The sequence below is a fragment of the Magallana gigas genome, chromosome 4 (assembly GCF_963853765.1).
Source record: "Magallana gigas chromosome 4, xbMagGiga1.1, whole genome shotgun sequence".
Taxonomy (NCBI): Eukaryota; Metazoa; Mollusca; class Bivalvia; order Ostreida; family Ostreidae; genus Magallana; species Magallana gigas.
In genome coordinates, this window is record NC_088856.1 from 26,052,028 (window position 1) to 26,075,548 (window position 23,521).

The 23,521-nt window shown below is 34.7% G+C and overlaps 2 protein-coding genes across 11 annotated transcripts in view; one reads left to right on the top strand and one right to left on the bottom strand.

Moving 5' to 3' along the window:
- Window positions 1-23,521, top strand: part of LOC105339967 (tripartite motif-containing protein 3-like) — a 314,106-nt gene that overhangs the window by 172,965 nt on the left and 117,620 nt on the right. The window lies entirely within an intron of this gene.
- Window positions 16,837-23,516, bottom strand: LOC117685818 (uncharacterized). 10 transcript variants are annotated; one of them, XM_066081775.1, is made up of 5 exons: window positions 23,250-23,516; window positions 19,553-22,766; window positions 18,440-19,365; window positions 17,507-18,223; window positions 16,837-17,027 (listed from the first exon to the last, which is right to left on the bottom strand). In XM_066081775.1, the coding sequence occupies exons 2-3, from the start codon at window positions 22,220-22,222 to the stop codon at window positions 19,342-19,344; spliced, it is 2,694 nt and encodes an 897-aa protein (XP_065937847.1). In that variant the 5' UTR covers window positions 22,223-22,766; window positions 23,250-23,516; the 3' UTR covers window positions 16,837-17,027; window positions 17,507-18,223; window positions 18,440-19,341. The 10 variants fall into 10 exon arrangements, with proteins under 10 accessions (XP_065937847.1, XP_065937843.1, XP_065937844.1 ...); XM_066081771.1 differs by having other exon boundaries at window positions 18,440-18,516; window positions 18,778-22,766; XM_066081772.1 differs by having other exon boundaries at window positions 18,440-22,766; window positions 23,294-23,516.

The window sequence follows — 23,521 nt, forward strand, 5'->3', positions numbered from 1 at the left end:
GTAGTCGACGAGAAAAAAATAGATATATTGATCATAAACACGTCAAATAGGAAAAGACACTCCTTGGGCTGTACTTTCTTTTAAATTTAGACCAAGTCATCCCTGCGAATGTTATTGTCATTTAAATTTAAATCACGTGATTTTATTTGACCCTTTCAGTTTCGCAGAAAAAAATCGTGACGCGTGGTTATAGTTTATTTCCTAGAGTCTGGGTAATTGTAGTCAAATATAAAATCAAGTCGTGTGTTGATTTTAAACCTTATCTACATTAATTGGTGGATAAAATGATTTCTGAAATGTGACAATAGAAAATATTGTTTTCATTCCACAATTCGACAACAAACGTGCTTAATAGTGCTTAATAGCACCACACATTTTATGTTTTAATTTATTTCCGAGAGTTTTTTAAGATTTAAATTTAAGCATACGATTAAACAATTTCGAATTTGCCAGGGGGTACTGGACTACCGACGGGAAGATTTTCGTTAAGCGGTATGACGATAAACGGGTCTTGATCAGGACACAGTAGAACTTGGACAGTCTTGTCTCACGTGCAGCAACAATGCAGGACGCGAGCTGTGAATCTGACATAGAGGAAACTACCGAAGCTACCAATCAAACGCGCCGAGGCTCGTATTCTGACGTGGTGAAGAGTTTTCCTTCACAAGATGACCAATCGAATGACAACTTTAAATCCTAAATAAACTAAATGTGCGTCAAGTATGTGAACTTTACAAATTTGTGTCTCTTACACCTCTCTGTGTGATTCTACGACCGATAACTCACTTCACTAACTGCGGAACAGTGCACGTGCACGAAGTGTATATATTTTTGTTTACACTATGTTGTATTACTTTTTCTCATTATCATGCTATACTATAGTATCTAGCATTGTACTGGTCAACAGAAGCCGTCCAATACACTTTTTGTTTTCTTCTTTTTGAGGAGCAATCGATCAATCCAGTCTTGTGTACATTTATTTTCGTTGTTTTTGATTTTTCATTTCACTTCTTGTTTGATGAAACTCGTATTTTCTTTCATATTTACTAAATTCTAACGCAAAAGGTTTATACTTTATTAAACTACCCTTGTATATTGCTATTCCCCTTTTGTTTTGTCATTGTGCACATAGATTTATTATGTTATTACTTTCACCCCTACGTTTTGTTTATCTCTTTTGTTGAAGAGTATTTCGTCAATTGTCATATTGAGGTATCGTCATTTTCGTTTTAAATACCTTCATTCAGCTGTATGTTTACTACCTGTGGTGTATCTTCCGGATTTTGGTCTTAACCATTACCAATATACGACACATTATACAGATTGCAGCCATATTTTCCCCGTATTGTTGACAAAGAGTTAATTATTGACAATGGGAAATTCATTACAACAAAACCGTTTTTCAATTTTTTTCTCTAAGATCTTTAGGTTTCCAAGTATTAATCGTTTTGGATTAAATTTTGCTATGAAACACTTAAGCCGTCACATTGTCTTTTTTAATTTTTATCTACAATTTTCCATGTTTCTTTTACTTATCTGCGGTGATATTGGGGTCAACCCGGGACCTATTATGGCCAATGTCCTTGACATTTTACATTTGAACGTTCGCAGTATTAGAAAGAAAGTAGCGAATCTTAATACAATAGTACAATAGTACACGATTTCTGATATACTTTGTTTCACCGAAACACATCTAGATTGTATTGTTACAAACGAAAGCTTAATGTTAAATGGATTTAAAACTTTTATCGCAAAGACAGAAATTGTTTTATGGGAGGGGTAATGATATATTTATCAGATTTATTACGAGCAATAAGGCGTCCTGAGTTCGAAACAACATTTAATCAAAGCATATGGATAGAATTTGAAAATCAAACCTGTAGTTATTTTCTATGTTATAAACTTAAAAACCTATAATTATACGCCCCCGCAATAAGTTGTGGTACAACTCGCTGCTTCGTAAAACTATGAGGATTGGGGACGCTTGCGAAACAAAGCTTTAAAAACCAATAATGATGCCGACTGGACAAAATTTCAACACGTCCGCAATATAGTGAAAAAATATGAAAAAATACGCTATTATATAAATAGTGCCTGTTTGGGAGGGTAACAGTTGAAATTGACACCCCGAACTTTACAAAAATCGTTTGTACCTGACACCATTCAAAAATGGAATTCTCTTAAATTAATATTTTGGGAAGCAACCTCTCTCAACATATTCAAGAAAAACATCACTGAGAGTATTCCTCAGCCTCCAAAATATTTTCATTTGGTAAACGCACTATCAATATCTTACATATCAAGTTGAGAAACAACTGTATTTTGAATTATGATAAGTATAGAAGAAACATTTTTAAATCAGCCAATTGTATTTGTGGTCAAAAGGAGAATGTTTATCAATTTTTCTTTGTATGCAGGAATTATGTAAATGCAAGAAACAACCTATTTGAATTACTTTTTAATAGACTTGAAGAAAGAATCTTAATTAACTCACATTTGCTTCTTTAGGTAAGTGACAGTTTGTCTTACAATACAAACTGTTTTATTTTTTCAGCATTTCAAAAGTTCATTAAAGAGTCTGGAAGATTTAATAGTTAAATTCCTTTTTGCTATTGCTTTTAATACTGTATATTAAAATTATTTACTATATATTACTTTTTAAATGCATGTTGTGAATATAATTATTATATAGTCAATAGCTATAAGTAACATGTAATTTAATAATAATAATAATAATAATAATAATGATAATAATAAAGTATTTTCTTTATAATGATAAAGTCTTTTATTTAGACAGGATAGCACAATTAGTGACAAAGTACTAGTTTACATGGTGGTCCTGTATATAAACATATGTAAAACAAGAATAAGACAAATCGATAAATAATGCAGATAAAATGTACACACTCATCAATAAATATATATGCACTGATTTGATATCATAATCAATAGAATTTACTTCGATAGATAATATTGCTATAAATACATTGATTTAAAAGAAGACGTGATATTACATGTTCGAACACATTCTGGCAGTTGATTCCATAAAATTGCTGCTGGTATTAGAAAAGAGCCCTTATAATATTCAGTCCTTGATTTTGGTACATATTACAATCCACTAACACTACTTCTTATTTCTCTAGAACTTACTTGGTTTACATATTTAAAAACCTTCATGTATTCTGGTGTCATGCCCTTTAAGATTTTAAAAGCTAAAAAAATTTCTGCATATAAAATAATCCTGAATAGGCATTCATTGTAGAACCTAAAAAAATATCAACAGTGGAAGTTTGAGTAGTTTAAACATTCAGTATAATTCTAGCTGCCCTTTATTGTAATTTAAAATTTTTCCCAATTTGGCCATTATTTTTGGCTGAACACCAAACTGTACAACAGTAGTTAAAATGTGGGAAAATAACAGTATTATAAATTTTTATTAAAGCAGCATTTCACATAAAACCACGAAGACGGCGTAATATACCTATTTTTGAGCAGGGTTCTTGCTTAACAAGTCAATGTGATCTGACCAAGTAAGAGATTCATCTATGGTTACAACAAGAAGTTTAACCTTTTCTAGAGTGTACAAAACAACACCACCAACTTTGATATACAATTTTTACACTTCGATAATTTTTGTTTTGTACCTATTCCACTATGACAATTGTATATATTGTATGTATTATCATTAGAAGAGGAAGATTTATAGATGTGTAATTTACACAATAAAATATGTTCAAATCAAAAATAAATTTCAATTTAGATGTTCGAATATCTAAGCACAAACAATAACATCTTCGCAGAACTGAACAAAACCCAGAACACAATTTGAATTTAGTGCGAAAAACAAACACCAGGAACACAAAATCAGTTTAATACATTTCATCATTATAAACTTTACTAGATAAAAGGAAGAAAACAAATTTCAAAATAATCAGAGAATTCAATGGTTCAGGGTTTTACAGTTCTTTGCCGATCATAATAATGCATATTACAATTGATGTTTGATGAATGACGCAATTGGAAATCGTTGAATTTCATTAAAATCTGGACTACAATTTTAGCATCACAAATTCCTGAAAACAAAGATTTGTTTAAATTTCTAATGTTGAAATACTTTACAAAAAGACGCATGATTGAAACAAAAAGTATGTGTGCGAAATTTTAAGCAAATACACGCAATAAGTAAGCACCATTGAACATACAAACTATTTCAAATCATTGCTAAGAAGTGAAAACAAACTGCATAAAAAACATAACTTCCTTATTTTTATACTGCATAACTAATCATTGCACAATACTCAACAGTATTAGCTTGTGCATAACATCAAAATAAGTAAGAAGTTAACCGTTTGTTATAGTTACATTATGCATTATAAACATAATGCATTGGATCTTCAAATCACCTTTTCCAATAAATTATGTAAATTTTCACATGTTTAAGATTATTTCAATGATTAAAAGGTGTATGTACAAATATGGCAAACTTAATGTGGTAGTCTTGATAAAACATGTTTCATTATTTTGATCATCATTATCTAATCTACTAAAATATTTTTTTCCTTAAGCTATCATTTTGACATTCAAATAATAAGCGTTTTTATCTTTGATAGAAGAGTTTAAACAAAAAAAAAAAACATAAAAACAAAATAAACTACACGTCCTCTCACTTAACAGTTCATTTTTATATCGACCAGCTTCTATATCTATTCAATATAACTAGCCATGTTTAAAGCGAACGATTTAATAAGGCTTATTAGAGGGACAGTAGATCATTTTCATTGTTGTGTTTGCAGATTTAATTCACAAAATAGTAAATAGTGTTTTGTTTTGTAATCATTTTTTTTTCAATCATTCAGAATATTTGAAATTCATCAACTGGTAATGCAAGTAAAGGTATTAGAGGCAAGTAAAAATGGGAATTCCTATAGTTGCTTCTTATCTTTTATTGCTAACGATGTCATACTTGGAAGTATCAGGTATCTTTTAGAATTTGTTCAAGCATGCGCATGTAAGGTATTATGACTATATTTCATGCAGTACAATCATTTTTGGTCAACAAAACCAAGAACAAAACTCGTCTTTTAATAAGATAGTGCCTTTGCCTATAAATCTTATAAACAAATATTTCAATATTTTTTTTATTTAGACAATAAGTGTTATGAAGCACTGTATCCATCTAATTGCGTTGAATCCATGAATAACACAACCTTTTCCTCCTTACAAAAATTACAATTAACGGATTAAAGTGAAATAGTAAAAATAGCATGTCCCTGTATCAAATCATAAACACTCTTTTACTAGTACTGGACGTTGTTTTAAATGTTTGCAATGTTAATCAAAATATTTACGAGAAAGAGAGAGAGAGAAAAGAGAGAGAGAGAGAGTACATGTACTAGTACATCAATCCATTTAAGAGGGAAGTGCGGCCATCTGTAAAACTGTAAACATTTCTGGAAATCGCTTGTTTCTGCCCGAAACTTACTAAACTGTTGCCAAAAGATAACAGAGCAATAAATATGAGGGTTTACATATTGTTTTGTTTGTATATTACGCAGGAACACGAATACAACGACGCCCCTTAAATATATGCGTACCTAATAATCCTGGCCTCGGGAGCGTGAAGCGATTTAAGGTTGTACAAAACAGATAAGCTAAAATTGTCCAAAAATTGATTTTTTTAATTTTTTGTTTTATATATACTCTCCCAAAAAAGAAACGCAACATGTAGTATTATTTTGCGAAAAAAATGTTTGTATATAAAATAACTTAAAGCAAGTTTTGTAATTATATGCTTAGGTTTCCATATTACCAGGGATGAATTTAACTGGCAAAATCTGATGTGCGATCAACCGTAACTGTTGCAAAATTAAAAATAGGAATATTGTTTGATTGGTGTTTCAAGAAAGTGGAAAGCGCTTTGCACGCCTAAATTTTTGTTAATTTTTATGTGTGTTAACAAAATAAGACTATCGCATGGATAAAATGTTTGTCCTTGTTAGCTGTAGGACGATTTTTACGTATGCCGAGATTAGACATTGTTTCGCGTAATATCGCAATAGGGCGTCTCGAAGCTGGAGAGTCACAATATGATGTTGGTCAACATTATAATGTTCACAAGAGTACAATCTCTCGTCTCTGGTAGATATATTTACAGACTTGGACGTCAAATGAGAGGCCGCAAACTGGTCGTCCGCGTATTATGAATGCGCAACAGGATCGCTATATACGTATTCTCAAACTACGCAACAGGACAGTTACAGCAACACAGACTGCTTCAAGCATACCTGCTCAGAATATCCGCACAAACATTGCGCATTCGCCCGCGAGAAGTTGGACTGCGAGCCAGACGACCTTATTTTGGTCCTATCTTTGGAAGACAACATCGGCGTGCACGGGTCGGGTGGTGCAACACAGTCAGGAACTGGACTCTAAGGAATTGGAGAAGAATCTGGTTTAGTGATGAAAGCTGATTTATGCTACAGCACCAAGATGGCAGGGTGCGTGTTTACAGGCGAAAAAATGAACGTTTTGCAAACAACTGTGTGGTAGAAGTTGACAGATTCGGTGGGGGCAGTGTTATGATGTGGGGCGCTATTTCGTACAATCAACGGACGTCACTGGTTCTTATTCCTGGCAATTTAACGGCGCAAAGGTATCGCGACGAGATCCTCCAGCCTCACCTTCTTTCAGTCATCAACACACAGAGAGATGTTTTTCAGCTAGACAGCGCCAGACCGCACACAGCACGTTCTACTGTCGACTTTCTTGCTGACCACAACGTGACTGTGTTACCCTGGCCATCAAGATCCCCGGATTTGAATCCCATTGAACACCTCTTGGATCAGTTAGATAAACGTGTGTGCATGCGTCAACCAGCCCCGCAAACTCTTCTGCAATTACAGCAGGCACTGCACGAGGAATGGCAAAGAATACCCCAGGTCCAAATTCAACGTCTGATTCAATCAATGCGGAGACGAGTTACAACAGTTTTGCAAGCAAACGGTGGCCATACAAGATACTGGTGTAATTGTGCAAATAAACATTCGTTAAACCTTTTCTTTGAATTTTGTCTTTTTAATTATTACAACTAACACAACGACTATCATTATGAAAGTTATTGGACTGTTTACGCAATGTATTAAGTATTTAAAAATTTTTTTTCTATCTGACAAAAAGAACTATATATGATAAGATTTAAATTTAGCCCCCATAATTCGACATTTTTTAAAGTGTTTCGGGTATATTAAAATGTTATGTTACATTTTAAAAGAGTTAATGTAGAATATATTTTTCACCTATTTATTTGATTTATTTGCACTCACTGGCAGTATATGACGTCAGAAGTGACGCTATTTCTAAAATTCAATCAAAATCAGTCAAAAATGGACATTTTTGTTATCTTTTTATGAATGGGAAATAAAGAGCGCATGCTTGAACAAGGAAAATTTTTTTGTCACTTATTAGTCTTGGCTAGATACATCTCTGATTAAAATATTTTGCTTGTTCATGCATGCGCTCTATGTTTTCTGAAAGACAAACTGCTTGAAAACAAGCTGTTTTATGCTAAAAATGCAAAAATGGCGGGAAAAGGTTGTCTATACGATGTCATATTTCTAAATTGTGGGCAGTTGAATCAAAATAAACATTATGTAAAACCATCACATATATATCTGTACAAAGAAAACAAAGAATTACAGTTAAATGATGATGTTCATTTTAGGGGGCCATTTTAGGCCCATATCATATATAGTCCTTTGTAAAATAATACATGTTGCGTTTCTTTTTTGGGAGAGTATATTTTGTTTTTTTGAATAAAATCTTTAAATATGTTGAATTTGAAAAGAATACAAGCTTACAATTTATTTATGCCCACACCGCCTCAAACATACCATTTGAATCTGCTATCAGTGGGGTGTAAAATGAAATAGTCATTATTATAATTTCCTATACCATTAATTTACTTTTCAAAATATTACACATATTTGTAATGTAAATGTAAAACCAGTACTTGTGAATTCTCTTTTAAGACGAAAGTTTGAAAAACTAAACGATCTCTAAAAATCTGTTTTCGTTTCAAATGATAAAAATACTTGCATAACTCTTTTGATACTTTAACTTCTTAATTCACATTATATTCAATGATCAATTACTAAATATTACCAAGCAAAGGAAGATAACTCTATTTTGAAGAAGCAAGGTAATATAACTCCATTAACTGTAACTCCCCTCCCCCACCAACTTTTTCCAAATGCTTTCACAATATTTTAACTTTGATAGAAGGCTTCATTCTCTCTCTTTTTTAAATATGTGAATTTGGTCATTTCTTTCATTGAAATTCCTGAGCAGGATAAAATAATACGACAAATATAAAACCCCCTTCCCAGCTATACATGTAACTCTTGCCTTACATGTAGGTGACATGAAATATTATTAAAAATGACAGCTTAATGGTTTTTCCTAAATATGCAGTCAGTTTTTATTCGTGTCAGTAGACGTTTTTAAACATTATATACATTAACACTAAATGACCATTTGCCACACCCGGCATTAAGAAACCCTACCCTATGCACTATATGAGTGTTTTGGACCCGCTCTAGATTCAAATCCCTACACTGGGAGACATGAGACGGCTTTATTTGCTTTCTTTATATGCAGTCATTTTTTATTCAGTATCAGCAGGAGTAAAGACGACGATTTTTTAACCCTAAGAATTAGATTCTAAATAGAATTTTGTCGCAGGAATATTTTGTCGCTTCTGCTCGTGGGTAAATTGTGAAAAGGGCTTTACTTGTAACCTGCTACTGTGATACGTATTTTTCATCTGTAGTCTCTGCATTTGTGTCTCTGTTTTCTGAAATAGCAAGGCTGACATGTTACAAATCGACAAATGTAAAGGTCGCATGTTTGTCAAATATTTGACATGACCATATATGGAAAAAAGTGACGTCACCGATAGAAAAGGCTAGCTATAGTCTGTCCCAAGATATTTATGCAACACATTTGGACAACTTTTAAAAAAATACACTTACCTGTGAAAGAAGTGCAATTGAAATAGTTGAAAGGGATATTTTCCAAGATAATTTCATTGACACATTATCATCTTTCACTCGGAAAAATTCACAGGAACGAAAACAGATTCCTTACGGAGATTTATAATGGATTGTTTACATTTTTTCTCCATTCGGAATACACTCGGAATACATCGCGCAATTTTTCACCGTTATCATCCAGGCTTGCTGCAATACAAAATCTCCGTAGACATCTCATTTTTTAGCATTGTATTGAAACCTGATAAGCTAACAGGGGCGTTTCGATTGAGAAATCTTGGAAATTTTTCATACTTTTTAATGAACATCGTTTGAACCCTGAGGTATTTATAAATATCAAGCAATTAAGCCAAATTTGAATCCAAAATATCTTGGGACAGAGTATAGCTGCAGTGAAAGGCATGCCGTAATCGCCGGAATGGGGACGGAATAAATGAAAAAAATACGCACTATTAGGTATAATCATATTATCTCTGGATAACAACATTTCTTAGGAAGTATGATTTTTGGGAAAAATAAATTATGAGCTTGGTTTACATTTAATCAAGAGAATGTATAAAAGATTCGGGTAAAGAGTTCGATCGATCTGCTTCTCGAAAAGCATCCTTATCGCTACCACAAATTTGGGACAACCCCCAACCCCCGAAAAAGAATAATTACACGGGGTCGGCCGGCTAGTCAATTAAATTTATTTAAAGTTATCAATAAGAACTTTCTAAAGCAATGGTTTTAAGATTTTGATTTATATGAGACATAATTAGAGAACACCCCTCCCCCTTTTAAAAAATAAAAATACCAAATTAAAGATAAGGTAAACTGTTGTTAAATTAAAATGTGTATAAATTATTTTTTAAAATGTTTCAATTTGTCGGTAATATATAGAAAAATCCTATAAGGTGAAAATTGGTAAAATGTTTTATTTCAAGCAATCATTACGGAATATAATCTGGCGTCCTGAATGTCGGTTCAATACAGACTCACTTTGTGAAGTTAATTGGTTAATAACATTTTTCTGGGGAGCTGTTATAATACAGCCACTTGTAAACACGTACTATTTACCATAAAGCAGCTGCTTAATTAATTAAATACATATATTTTCCCTCGAAAATAACTAAGTTTTGCAAGTCTTTTTATTATAACTTCAGAAAAATAAAAATTTTCTTTCACAATTCTTACAATTCAGAAGCAATGGGGCCTCATGGCGGTCTCTAAACCCCATGCCATGAAAAATATTCACCCCCATAGGCAATTTCTTGATCCGTTCTATTTCTGGAAAAGAGTGCGCATTAACTAATATTCCAATATAAATTACAGTTATTTTAGAGAAATAAGATATTAGTTATTTCTTTTGAACCCTTAATATCGTATAATACCATGAGAATTATATTATAGAAATTTGCGCATTAGTCACATTGGCCCAACGTTTTTTGTAAGACGTCTGTCTTCTTAATCACTTTGAGGTGCAAACTTAGGAACCATTAAGTCCAATGGTAGTTTCACAATTAAGCAGTTTATTAAAAACCGTGGTCGTATAGGTTTGTCAAAGTTACAAAATTTAATATAACAAAATCCAAAATCAAAATTATAACCCAAAAAATTAAACATCTATACCTTAACATCATTTTACATGGGATTATACAACATTTTACCTATGATTAACAGTTCCGACTAGTTCTGTCCATCTACGATGATAATGAGTAAACTTTATTGTTTAAATTCCAGAGTTTTGTTTTGCTTCCAAATACAGCAAAAAAACGGTCATAACTGTCCACCAAAGAATATTGAGATGCAGGTTTTGGGTCTCAAAGTCTCCCATATGAGTATGATGCATCGTTTACGTACAATATTAAAAAGCTCATAGTTATAGATCGAGACATTCATTCATATAGGGCTTAAAGGTTACAAAGGTTAAATAGATAGAACAAGCATTACATGAGTAGCTTGCAGTATCAAGGCTATCGATGCAGACACAGGATCGCCAAATATGACAATTTGTTTATATATTTTCAATTTGGAATTTACTGTGCCCGCATTCCGTAGCTGATTACATAAAATCATTTAGGACTACTGCGCAGTGTAACAAAAATCACAAAGTTTTTTCTGTTAGTCATCATTACAACAATTAATTGTATATGAAGGTATACATAAGTATCATAATGACCAATTTGTCATACTAACAATTCAAGGTCATAGCATGGCTATCTGGTTACATTTTACATACATCTCTTCCTGTTTGGTCCAGTTTCAATCATGCCTCAATAATTTTTCTAAAAATAATATTTTGATCAAATAAATATTGTCGTGCATTAAAAGATAATTACAACAGTTTTACTGAATATTATGTTTATTTTCGTCCATTCCGGCGATTACGGCATGTCTTTTCCCGCAGCAAGGGAGTTGCCATATAAGATCATGTCAAAATTCAACAAACTTGTAGACTTTACATTTGTCAATTTGTATCATGTCAGATGTGCTATTTCCGAACATGAAGATACAAATGCAGAAACTACGGATTGAAAGTGTGCAAAGCTGAAGGTTAAATTAACTAATAAAAACAATAAAGCTGCAAAATGTGCAACATATCAGAATTACACACATACATACTCAGGCTCACACACCAACACGATTGCATATTCGGATTTTACAAGTTTACATTTCTGGATTTTTTAAACAAGATTGCCACCTATATTCCAGCAGAGTGATTTGAAATTATTTTAATAATAATTTTCTGTTTTATTTACCCTGTTTGGTTGTTGCAGGCAGGCAGAGCTTAAGATTACATACTCTGGTCAATCCGTATGTGAATTCTTCTGCAATGATTTTATGACCATCTTTTTATTTACATGTACATGTACATCTCTCGTATAAAGTTATATAAACTTTCTATTTTTATCATGCTTTAAGTGAAAGAAAAAAAAATTATTACCTGGTGAAATCGATCCAAAATCAAAAGGACATCCACGTTACCACTAGGCCACGCATGACACACTTTACATGATGTCCGTTTAATATATTTGCCTTTATACATAATTGTATTAGAGAAGTCACTAATTGAAATATTTGTCTAATTTTCAGTACGAAGCATACCTTAAACTAAATTTAATTTAATGTAAACGTGTAGAATATAATTTCAGTCGAATTTCTTTGGTTTAAAGTAGTTCAAATAGTCAAATATCCAACATTTTATTGCATACTATTTATTTTTCAATATATCCTAACAATTGACAATAGACAATTTCTTTATTCTCTGAACTGCATAAATTACAGTGTTGAAAAAAATCACAAAAAAATGAACAATAATACATATAATATATACATTGCATGCATTGGAGTGACAATACAAAAGTGAAAAAAAAGTATGATTAGCAATTAACCTAGAGAGCTAACTCTCTCAATTATAACTTTAATGAATTTACACAGATTAATCAACAATTTTTATTAGTAGTATTAAAGAGTTGTTGAAATTTGTAAACATTTGGTTGTGTGTAGAAGTATGAAGGTATGTATATAACTCTCTCATCTTTAATTGTTATATCTGTACAATGAAATAAAAAATGAAATTCATCTCCTATCTCAATACAGTTACATATGGTACATATACGGTATGACGTAGTGCGATACTCGGACTACTTTAAGAACCGTACAAAAACAATAAGTCTCCAAATTTCATTCGGGAGACTTAATAATAAAGATTAAATAGAGATATGATCATCAAACATCAATAATTTAAAGATAATTGACAATTTCTGATTCTAAGGGGGTCAGGATGACCCCTTAGGGCCATGACTTACACGCCATAATGATCTGATGCGCCTGCATGACCTAAGGAGGAATAATTATATCTTTAGATTAAGGTGGGGATCTCAATGGTTTTTATGATATTTAATAATTTCTGGAAGAGCACTTGGGATCATGACTTACATACCATCTTAAATGCCTTGAACAAAGAAACAATAATATAATATGTACATGATATATGATTCAATTTAAGAACCCAGATATAGATCAATCATCTGTTTTGTAATACTTTCTATGTATATATACATGTACATGTATTAGTTTGTGTTCTGTTCTATACTATTCATGACTGTAGTATGGCCTAGTCTTACTTTAAATAACATTAAAAAATTGTCGAATATGTGACTTGGAACCCCCACTCCCAAACAAACTCAAATATAAACTGTTCTCCCCCCCCCTTCCTTTCGAATGATCTATTAAAATCAAAATATAATTTGGGTGTCTAAAAACTTTTATAAACTGGTAAAAAATGTTATTCTTAAAAAACATTATATTACACTTTGCATAATTGACAAATGATCTATTGAGATATGATCAGAGGTCATATTTCTTCCTTGGGATCAATAAGTAGTATTCATTGACAAGTTAAAATTAATAATAATAAATGATTCAAATTATAAATGTTAATACTCCACATTCACCCCCCCCCCCCCCAAATCTAACCTGGTTATAAAGATTCAGTCTTCTTGATACATTCTTACATGTGTACAGTAGCAAATTTTAAATCATTTCTTGATTGCCCTTTCTCTCGTGATTCACATTAACATTTTGGAAATTGCTTAATTCAATTTTTAAGATTTATAAACAAAATGTTATATGCATCACTTCCAAGTGTATAAGCCTATTTGGGGCAATTGTAAAGTCTCCTAAACAAAGCAGTGACATCATTAGGCTAGGATTCACCCACATGGATCAAACACTACTGTATAACATATGAATAAGATAAAATACATTATTATTTCTAGTTCTAAAATGTCAGGGTGTCTCCAAGGGGGCATAATCTACATACAATTTTACGCGCAATGACACAAAGAGCAAAAATAAATTATATGGTTTAGGGATGAGGATCTCAGATCTCAGAAGTTAACAAAATATACAGTGGGGGGGGGGGGGTTAAAGACAACACCTGGGGGTCATTAATGTACTTTACACCATTTGATGCATCATAATGACATTAGAAGATATTTTGTATTTTCCTGTTTCGTGGGGTCAGAACAGTCCCATAAGGTCATGACCTACATTGTATTTGATGCATTATAATACATTAAGAAAGAAATACTCCTTCCTTCCTATTATAATTCATATAAAATTATAAGTGTCTATACCTACTTACATGTAATACACAGATTTAATAAGAAATTGTTTATACAGGGTCAATATGGGGTCAACTCAATAGCTAGTGCATGCAGTCTGACAAATGAAAAAAAAAAACTTTTGCAACTAAAATGACAGAAACTTTACAAATGCGATAGGATAGGTAACGATGATAAGCTTATTTAAATATTAAAAGATGATAATACAGTATGCTGTCAAAGGGAGATCACATTTAGAAAGTGAAAGTAGAACTTATATATGTATGCTGGCATCTCATTATATTGTGGTACTGCTACTACATGTATTATGCTTACCTAAATTGGTCAACATCATAATGATAATCCAATTAAAACACAATAATGAATTCCTTTAGGTGATCTTAACTAATCCGTTTCTGCATACGGAAAATGTATGGGTGTTGCTAAAACGCAGAACGGAAAACGGAACGGAAAGCGGAATGGAATGGTAAAGATCATCACGTTTATCGCTTAAAAGGGTATAGACTGGCCAGAAACGATTTACTTTGTATCTTTTATTTATATCTAATGAATGATTATCAACATGTTGTTATCTTATTAATATTCATATGAATGTCTATCAATTATAGTATTGTATTCATTCGGCTTTAGTTGAGTACGGAAACAGAAAAATCAAATGTATACGAATTGTGAAACATTAACATGATTAAACGAGCAAATTAGCTATAACTTTTTACTTATTTTTCTTATATGGTATTGCTGGCATATCAGCGTAACGTACGCAGTTAGTGAAAGCGTTTTATGCGTGTTTTGAGTATTTTTATATTTCAAATATGACGCACATGTATATACTTACATCAAAATTGAATTTTCGGTGTTCTAGACGATCTTTTATCATACAGACGATACAGTATCATTGAGATGGAAGAAAAAAACCCAGTAGGACTGACGACATTAAAATTTAAAATACAGTAAACATTAAAATACCCGGTAATTTGTGAAACTAGTAATTTCTGAAACTAGTATTTTTAGCAATGCAATTTTGTTTACGTTTGCATTACTAAGCAGTTGTTTATTCCAGCAGCTATATACATATGATCCGAATAGAGAGCTCTAGACGTCGCCTGGTTTGATTTTCCGATTATATATTGGGACTATAGTCTGTCGATCCCAAAATACACATGTATTCATGCAGCACATTTGGACGATTTATAATGGAAAATGTTGACATCTTTTCTCCATTTGGAAGTCACTCAGAAGACCTTGCACAATTTTTCAACACTATCATCCGGGGCTGTTGAAATGCAAAACCCCGTAGACTTCTTTATTTTTAGCCGTGTATTTATACCAGCTGATAAGCTAGAGAGGACGTTTTAAAGAAAGAATAATGAGAATGTTTAATGCTTATAAAAGAGAATTGCTTGAACCCTGAGGTATATATAGATATACAGCAAAAAGTGAATCGATGATATTTTGTGACAGAATATAGTGGTCAATGCATGTACTGTTAATTTTGAGGAAATAAATATTCTTGAATAAATAATCTAATATTGCTAATCTTTCAAAAAAAATTAAAAAGGTACATAAAGTATATCGTTTTAGCATGATTAACAAATCTGTGAGGTAAATAACATTATATAAGATTTTCCGTTTTCCCTTCCGTTCCGTTTTCCGTTCCGCGTTTTAGCAACACCAATGTATATATACACGTGAACCCATCTAATCGACGAGCTGGGTAAAACTAGTACCCGCTAATGAGATATGCAGACCTGTGTTGTGTACCGGTACGTAACTTCAGACAAAGATTATTCATTTGTAACATGCATGTATTTTTATGACCTATTCTTCAAATCCACTTGCACTATTTTATTTGGTAAATAACAGCTTTAAGGTGGTGCAGGACACCTACGTATTGTGATGTACATGTATACTTTCTATTGAGATAAACAATAAAGTATATTAAATATTGATTAAATATTTACCCCCCAAATAATGTTACCTAACATGTCTGTAAGAGCATTGGGGTCCACGGTGTATTTTTGGTAATTTTACAATTGATATAAATGAATTTTCATGGGGATGGGGGTCTGGACCCCTCACTCCCACCCCTTCTCTAAATTTGTGCACACGATGATGTTCATGTATGCACACAGAAGCACATCTAAAACCGGCAACCGCCACGGGGAGGGGGCATAATTTAATTTTTAATTTTGTTTGTAATAATTCTGTAGACCATTATACTTTCTATGACATAAAATGTTAAGATTATTGATTAACTGAAAATTCACGCAAACAGTTCTACCCCAAATTGCACATAAAGTGCTGCTCATGTCACGATGTGTATTATCATATGGGAAGGGATCTCATCCTTCAGTTATGGAAATTATAAATTTTAATTGTATTACCGGAGCTTGCATATAGCCTTCATTTTTAATTAAACTGGTACAAAACAGTGTTATTTAGGGGCAAACACATGGTGCGGGTATTACTGTCTAATGACAGCATCTAGTTTTATTAAGGTCTTCCGTTTCCAACGGAAGACCTTATTGTTATTCTTCGGTTTCTTTTTCCCTATTATTAGGGTTTTCCGTTTTCAACGGAAAACCCTTCTGTTATTCTACGGTTTCTTTTTCTTTATTATTATATGTCACGACAGCCGTCGTGACTGTTCAGTCAAACACAACAAGAATTCGTTTTATATTTACAATTTTTATATAAAATAAAAACCAAACAAATATACATATTATAAACAATAAGATATTTAAGTTTTCTGATGTCCATAGTCTTCGTCACAGGCATGTAGAAGAGTAGTGGGTAGATATGGCATGGCGTGAGACAGTGGCGGACAGGTATAACCACGGCGATGGACTGCCAGAAACTGGATAGGGACCTTATTAAATTAAACAAATAAACATATTTTGAGTTACATGATTAATATACCTTACATAAACATAGGCTAAGTCGCACGGACTTAAAATATAACATTATGGCAACAACAGCACGCCATACAATAGCACGAAACCACAGCGAATACGATCACTGCATAACGTTAAGAGTATCACACTACTTAACACAGAAAAACCACGTCAAAACGATATACAAATACTCCGTACTACACGGACAATATACAAGCACCGAACTACACGGCAAAAATACAAGTATATCATGCATTTATATCGCAATATAAAGCACACACACTCGACACGCGACCACACAGGAACACGCGCGAGCAAGCACCTATGTTTAACAGTTCAACCTCGTAAAACCAGTATATCAAAAGTAACAAAAAATACTTAATATAAACTCCACAGTAATATAAAAAGACTGAGCCGTAGTTAAATTACAAAAGTATAAAATAGTTTAACTTACCCCTAATAGGAGAAAGGGTTACTCAAAACTTTAGCTGCTCATACCTGTCATGGGGAAAACGTGGCCACTGTCTGCCAGGTCTGCAATGCGGCAGTTTAAATAAAGTAATCGTACAATAGAAAAAAGCTGACCAATACGTACTATAGCTGACGACGTGTCCAGAGAGGTACACTACGGGTATAAAACTAGTTACACAGGAACGTTAAAGAGGGTCCCTACAGGATACTAATATGTAAAGAAAACAAATACAATACCAGTAGATACTGATTTGTGACAACACCTCCCCAAACAAAAAAAAGTTCGAAGAACTTTTAAAACAAAAATAAAATTCAAAAATACTTATGCAAAGATCTACAAAAAATATATTTACAAACGACTTAGACAGTCGGCTCCAACATTATCTGAGCCCTTAATAGATATAATTCGAAATCTATAAGGTTGTAATAATAATGCCCATCGCATCAATCGAGCATTGGATACTTTAGCTTGTGTCAAGTATACTAACGGTTGATGATCTGTTTCTAAAAGAAACTCCCTTCCGTATAGATATCTCAGGAACTTTTGCACTGACCATACTATCGCCAAGCACTCTTTCTCTATCGTGGAGTAGTTGACTTGCCCTTTAGTAAGTTTCTTGCTGGCATACGCGACCGGCTTCTTTACACCATCCTCGTACTGAAGTAACACTGCGCCAACTCCCAAATCAGAAGCGTCTGTCTGTAAAATAAACGTTTCATTCAAATTCGGCAATTTCAAAACAGGCGTTACCATAAGCGCCGATTTGAGGGCTGTAAAGGCGTTCTCCTGTGCTTCACCCCACACCACCTTGTTTGATAGGCCCTTCTTGGTAAGATCTGTCAGTGGTGCTGCCACAGCAGAAAAGTTTGGTATGAACTTGCGATAGAATCCTACCAGACCGAGAAAGGAACGTACTTGCTTCTTTGTAGAAGGTCTTGCGAAATTCGAAATCGCTGACACTTTGTCCGGAAGTGGTCGAAGTTCCTCGTTTCCTGCAATATGCCCAAGACACTCAAGACTTTTATATCCTATGAAACATTTGCTAGGTTTAACAGTAAGGTTCGCAGCACGAAGTCTCTGTAAAAAGTCTTTCATAACACAAACATGCTCTCGAAACGTACGAGTAAAAACAATGACATCGTCAATAAAGTTATCAACACATTGCATCCCTTCAAGAAGTTTTCTCATAAGGCGACTAAAACTAGCAGACGCATTGACTAACCCGAACGGCATCACTGAAAATTGGTACAAACCCATCGGAGTCTGGAACGCTGTGATCTCCTTCGAAGATTGCCCCAATGGTAACTGCCAGTAGCCCTTAGAAAGATCGAATTTAGACACATATCTACAACCTGACAATTGAACAAAAATGTCATCAGCGTTAGGGATTGTTTCAGCATCAAAAACAGTGATTTTATTGATTGCACGAAAGTCAATACAGAATCTATTAGTCCCGTCCTTCTTCTTCACAATAACTATGGGTGAACACTATGGACTTGACGACGGTTCAATTACGCCTGCTTCTATCATCTTCCGCACTTCTTCACACACGGTATCCCGGGAAACGAAAGGAAGAGGATATGGCTTCGTACGAACTGGTTCATTTGTCGTCAACTTGATGTCGTGGACTCCCAAAGTCGTCACACCAGGAACATCTGATAAAACATCTTCAAAATCGTCAAGTAATGTTCGTATTTCAGTCTTTTCTTCTTCAGAGAGTTCATCACTTACTGTTACTTCCCTAGCACCTTCTGTTCTTTCCTGTCCCGGAGAATCACACAGCTCATCTTCACCATCGTCTTCGTCGTCAGCAAGATCTACGACTGCAACTCCTGCAATTCCTAAAACACCTGCATCATTCTCATTGTCTCTGTCAATGTATAATTTCAACATGTTTGCATGAAATGTTTTAGTTTTACCGTCCATGTTAATTCTGTAATCTACATTACCAACTTTTTCAAGTATTTCATACGGACCTCTCCATTGCAATAAAAGTTTATTGTTTGATGTCGGCAACAAGACTAGTACCTTTTCACCCACTTTCATATCTCTCTTCTTCGCACGTTTGTTGTAGTTGACGCGGTACCGTTGTGTTGCCTTTTCCAGGTTCTCCTTGGCCATCGTGCATGTTGACTCGAGCCGCTCTTTGAGATCTACAATGTATTGATAAGTAGTACGAACTTCAGGATCATTTACCTCTTTAGTCCAGAGTTCACGCAAAATTCTCATCGGTCCTCTCACTGTTCGTCCATACACCAGTTCAAAAGGCGAGAAACCTAAACTTTCTTGAGTAGCGTCACGGTATGCAAATAAAGCTGCTGATAGATACTTGTCCCAATCCTTCGGTCGCTCTGCACATAAACGACGTAGAATCTGTTTCAGCGTCCCATTGAAGCGTTCAACAAGACCATTGCACATCGGGTGGTACGGTGTGGTCGTAAGCTGCCTAAAGGAAAGAAGGCGACTCGTCTCTGCCATCAGCTCTGACGTAAATTGCGTACCCTGGTCCGTAAGCATTTCTTTCGGAACTCCAATTCTACAAAATATATCAATCAAAGCTTCAGCAACTTTCTCTGTCTCTATACCTTTAAGTGCTACAGCTTCCGGATAACGAGTAGCAAAGTCCACCAGCGTCAAAATGTAGCGATTGCCCCGGTCCGTAGCTGGCTGTATCGGTCCTATCAAGTCCACTGCTACACGTTGAAAAGGGACGTCGATAATCGGCATTTCACCTAGAGGAACCTTTGTTGTCCTTCCTTTGGGAGTCGTTCTCTGACAAATGTCACACGATCTGCAATAACGACGCACATCTGCCTGCACCCCAGGCCAATAGAATTCAGACATAACTTTATAAGCTGTCCTACTTGAACCTAAATGTCCAGTCATTAATGAATCGTGTGCAAGAGACATTACTTTGTTTCTCAAAGGTTTTGGCACAATAAGTTGAGATATTTTCTTATTATTTTCAACTGTAGGTGATTGAAAAGATCGATAAAGAATACCGTTTTTCCGGAAGAATCGGACTTTGCTGCTTTCGTCTGCAGGTTGTTCAGCTAGCTGCCTTATCTTGTGCAACGATTCATCTTCACCTTGAGCTCTGATGACGTCATCTGGACTAAACGCAAGTTCTGGACCAATTATGTCAGGTACATGAAGAGGTTTGTCCTTCTTACCTTCCCGCTTCGCCTGCTGACGCGTCATCACCGCATTCACCTGACTCGACTTCCAGTTTTGATCTGGATCAGATGGGTCTCTGGCTTTTGGGATGTTTCCTATTATAAGCTCAAATAGAGGATATTTCAAACACCAAGTATCAACTTCACCCACAAAATATGGCGTATCAATACTCACACGAGCTATAGGTGCCTCAATCTGCGATCCATCTGCAAGGATGCAAAGCCGCTTGTTCCCTGTCAGTTGCTCCTCTGGAACTAACGCTTGACGAACAACAACCCCATTACACCCCGTGTCCCTCAACACTTTCACAAAATGTTCATTAAGTATACCATCACTTGTAGGCAAGCTACCTACCGATGCACTAGCGTTACAAGAAGTGTTCAGTATACTAAAATTGTTTGCTGCGGATACGGATGAGGTAGTAGTTACTGTAGTAAATGCAGCGCACTTGCCTGGATTACTGTAATCCGAAGATCCTTTCCCGTCGACTGCCATCCCAACAGAATTCCGTCCCTTTGAACACTGATATGAAAAGTGGCCTGGTTTTTTACACTTGTAGCACGTAATATCCATCCTTGGTTTGGGTGGTTGATCTTTGGGGTTCTCTGCAGTTTCCTTCTGATCTCGTTGAACCTGAGGTCTGGATTGGCTAGAATTCTGAGAATCAACTGATGTGTCCTTCCTGCTAGAATTGACTAATGTTTGAATGTTAGCACATCTTGCCTCCTTATATTGATCAGCCAAAGCACACATATCTTGTATATCATTGGGAATGCGTTCTTTAAGAAACAAAATTAAGTCTTTGTTGCATACTGATAGAAATTGATCACGAAGTACTAAGTCATATAGTCCTTGAAAAGTCTTGTTCACTTTCCCAATTTCTATCCATCTGTCGAGATAGCTCGCTAATCTAACAGAAAACTGGGTAAATGTCTCACCTCTCTCTGGGCGACATCTGCGAAAATGCTGTCTAAACCCATCCTCGGTTTTCTCGAAACGTTTCAACAGAGCTGCCTTCAGGGTTGCATAGTCTAGGGCCCTCTCTTGTGGCAGAAGAGAGTATACGTCCAACGCTCTTCCCCGTAGCAACGCACTAAGGTTTACCGCCCACGTTTCGCCGCTCCACTTCTGTGCTGTAGCATAACGCTCAAAACGACGTAAATATGAATCAATATCATCTTTTGTTTCTTCAAAGAAAGGCATTTTAGGCACTTTAGCAGAAGCATTACTAGAAATATCAGCTTTAGTTTCTTGTAACTGTTGTTCAAGCTTAAGTAACGTCTCTTTGTACTTACTTTCAGCTTCAGCAATACCTTTAGCTTCCGCTAACTTCATCCTCTCCAAATCCAGTTCTTCTCTCTTCAGCTGATACTCTCTCTCCTCTTTCTCCTTAGATCTCTCTGCTGCTCTCAACTCCCGATAATGAGTCTGCTGATCTATGATGAATTTCTGAAGGTCTGTCCCCTTCAACTCCATCTTTCTCCCGTGTTCTGTTAGCTCCTGTAGTGTTGGCGACTCCATCTTAACTACGCTAATTAACACAACGATCAACAAAATAATCTTACAGAAGAAAAAGCGTAAATAAAAACAATGCTTCTAGTATCAATATACCTGACCTCTCAACACTCGAGAGTTATTTCATATACACAACCTGAGCAACCTTTCTCCATTCGGGGCCCTTCCATATATCAACGCCATAAAAAAAAATCTGCCATTCCACTGAAAAATATAACAGAAGTATAAATTCTTAAGAACAATATCCAAAATAAACTACAAAAAAAATGTGTTGACTGAACAGCTATCCCACTTCTGACACCATTTGTCACGACAGCCGTCGTGACTGTTCAGTCAAACACAACAAGAATTCGTTTTATATTTACAATTTTTATATAAAATAAAAACCAAACAAATATACATATTATAAACAATAAGATATTTAAGTTTTCTGATGTCCATAGTCTTCGTCACAGGCATGTAGAAGAGTAGTGGGTAGATATGGCATGGCGTGAGACAGTGGCGGACAGGTATAACCACGGCGATGGACTGCCAGAAACTGGATAGGGACCTTATTAAATTAAACAAATAAACATATTTTGAGTTACATGATTAATATACCTTACATAAACATAGGCTAAGTCGCACGGACTTAAAATATAACATTATGGCAACAACAGCACGCCATACAATAGCACGAAACCACAGCGAATACGATCACTGCATAACGTTAAGAGTATCACACTACTTAACACAGAAAAACCACGTCAAAACGATATACAAATACTCCGTACTACACGGACAATATACAAGCACCGAACTACACGGCAAAAATACAAGTATATCATGCATTTATATCGCAATATAAAGCACACACACTCGACACGCGACCACACAGGAACACGCGCGAGCAAGCACCTATGTTTAACAGTCGCATCAACCTCGTAAAACCAGTATATCAAAAGTAACAAAAAATACTTAATATAAACTCCACAGTAATATAAAAAGACTGAGCCGTAGTTAAATTACAAAAGTATAAAATAGTTTAACTTACCCCTAATAGGAGAAAGGGTTACTCAAAACTTTAGCTGCTCATACCTGTCATGGGGAAAACGTGGCCACTGTCTGCCAGGTCTGCAATGCGGCAGTTTAAATAAAGTAATCGTACAATAGAAAAAAGCTGACCAATACGTACTATAGCTGACGACGTGTCCAGAGAGGTACACTACGGGTATAAAACTAGTTACACAGGAACGTTAAAGAGGGTCCCTACAGGATACTAATATGTAAAGAAAACAAATACAATACCAGTAGATACTGATTTGT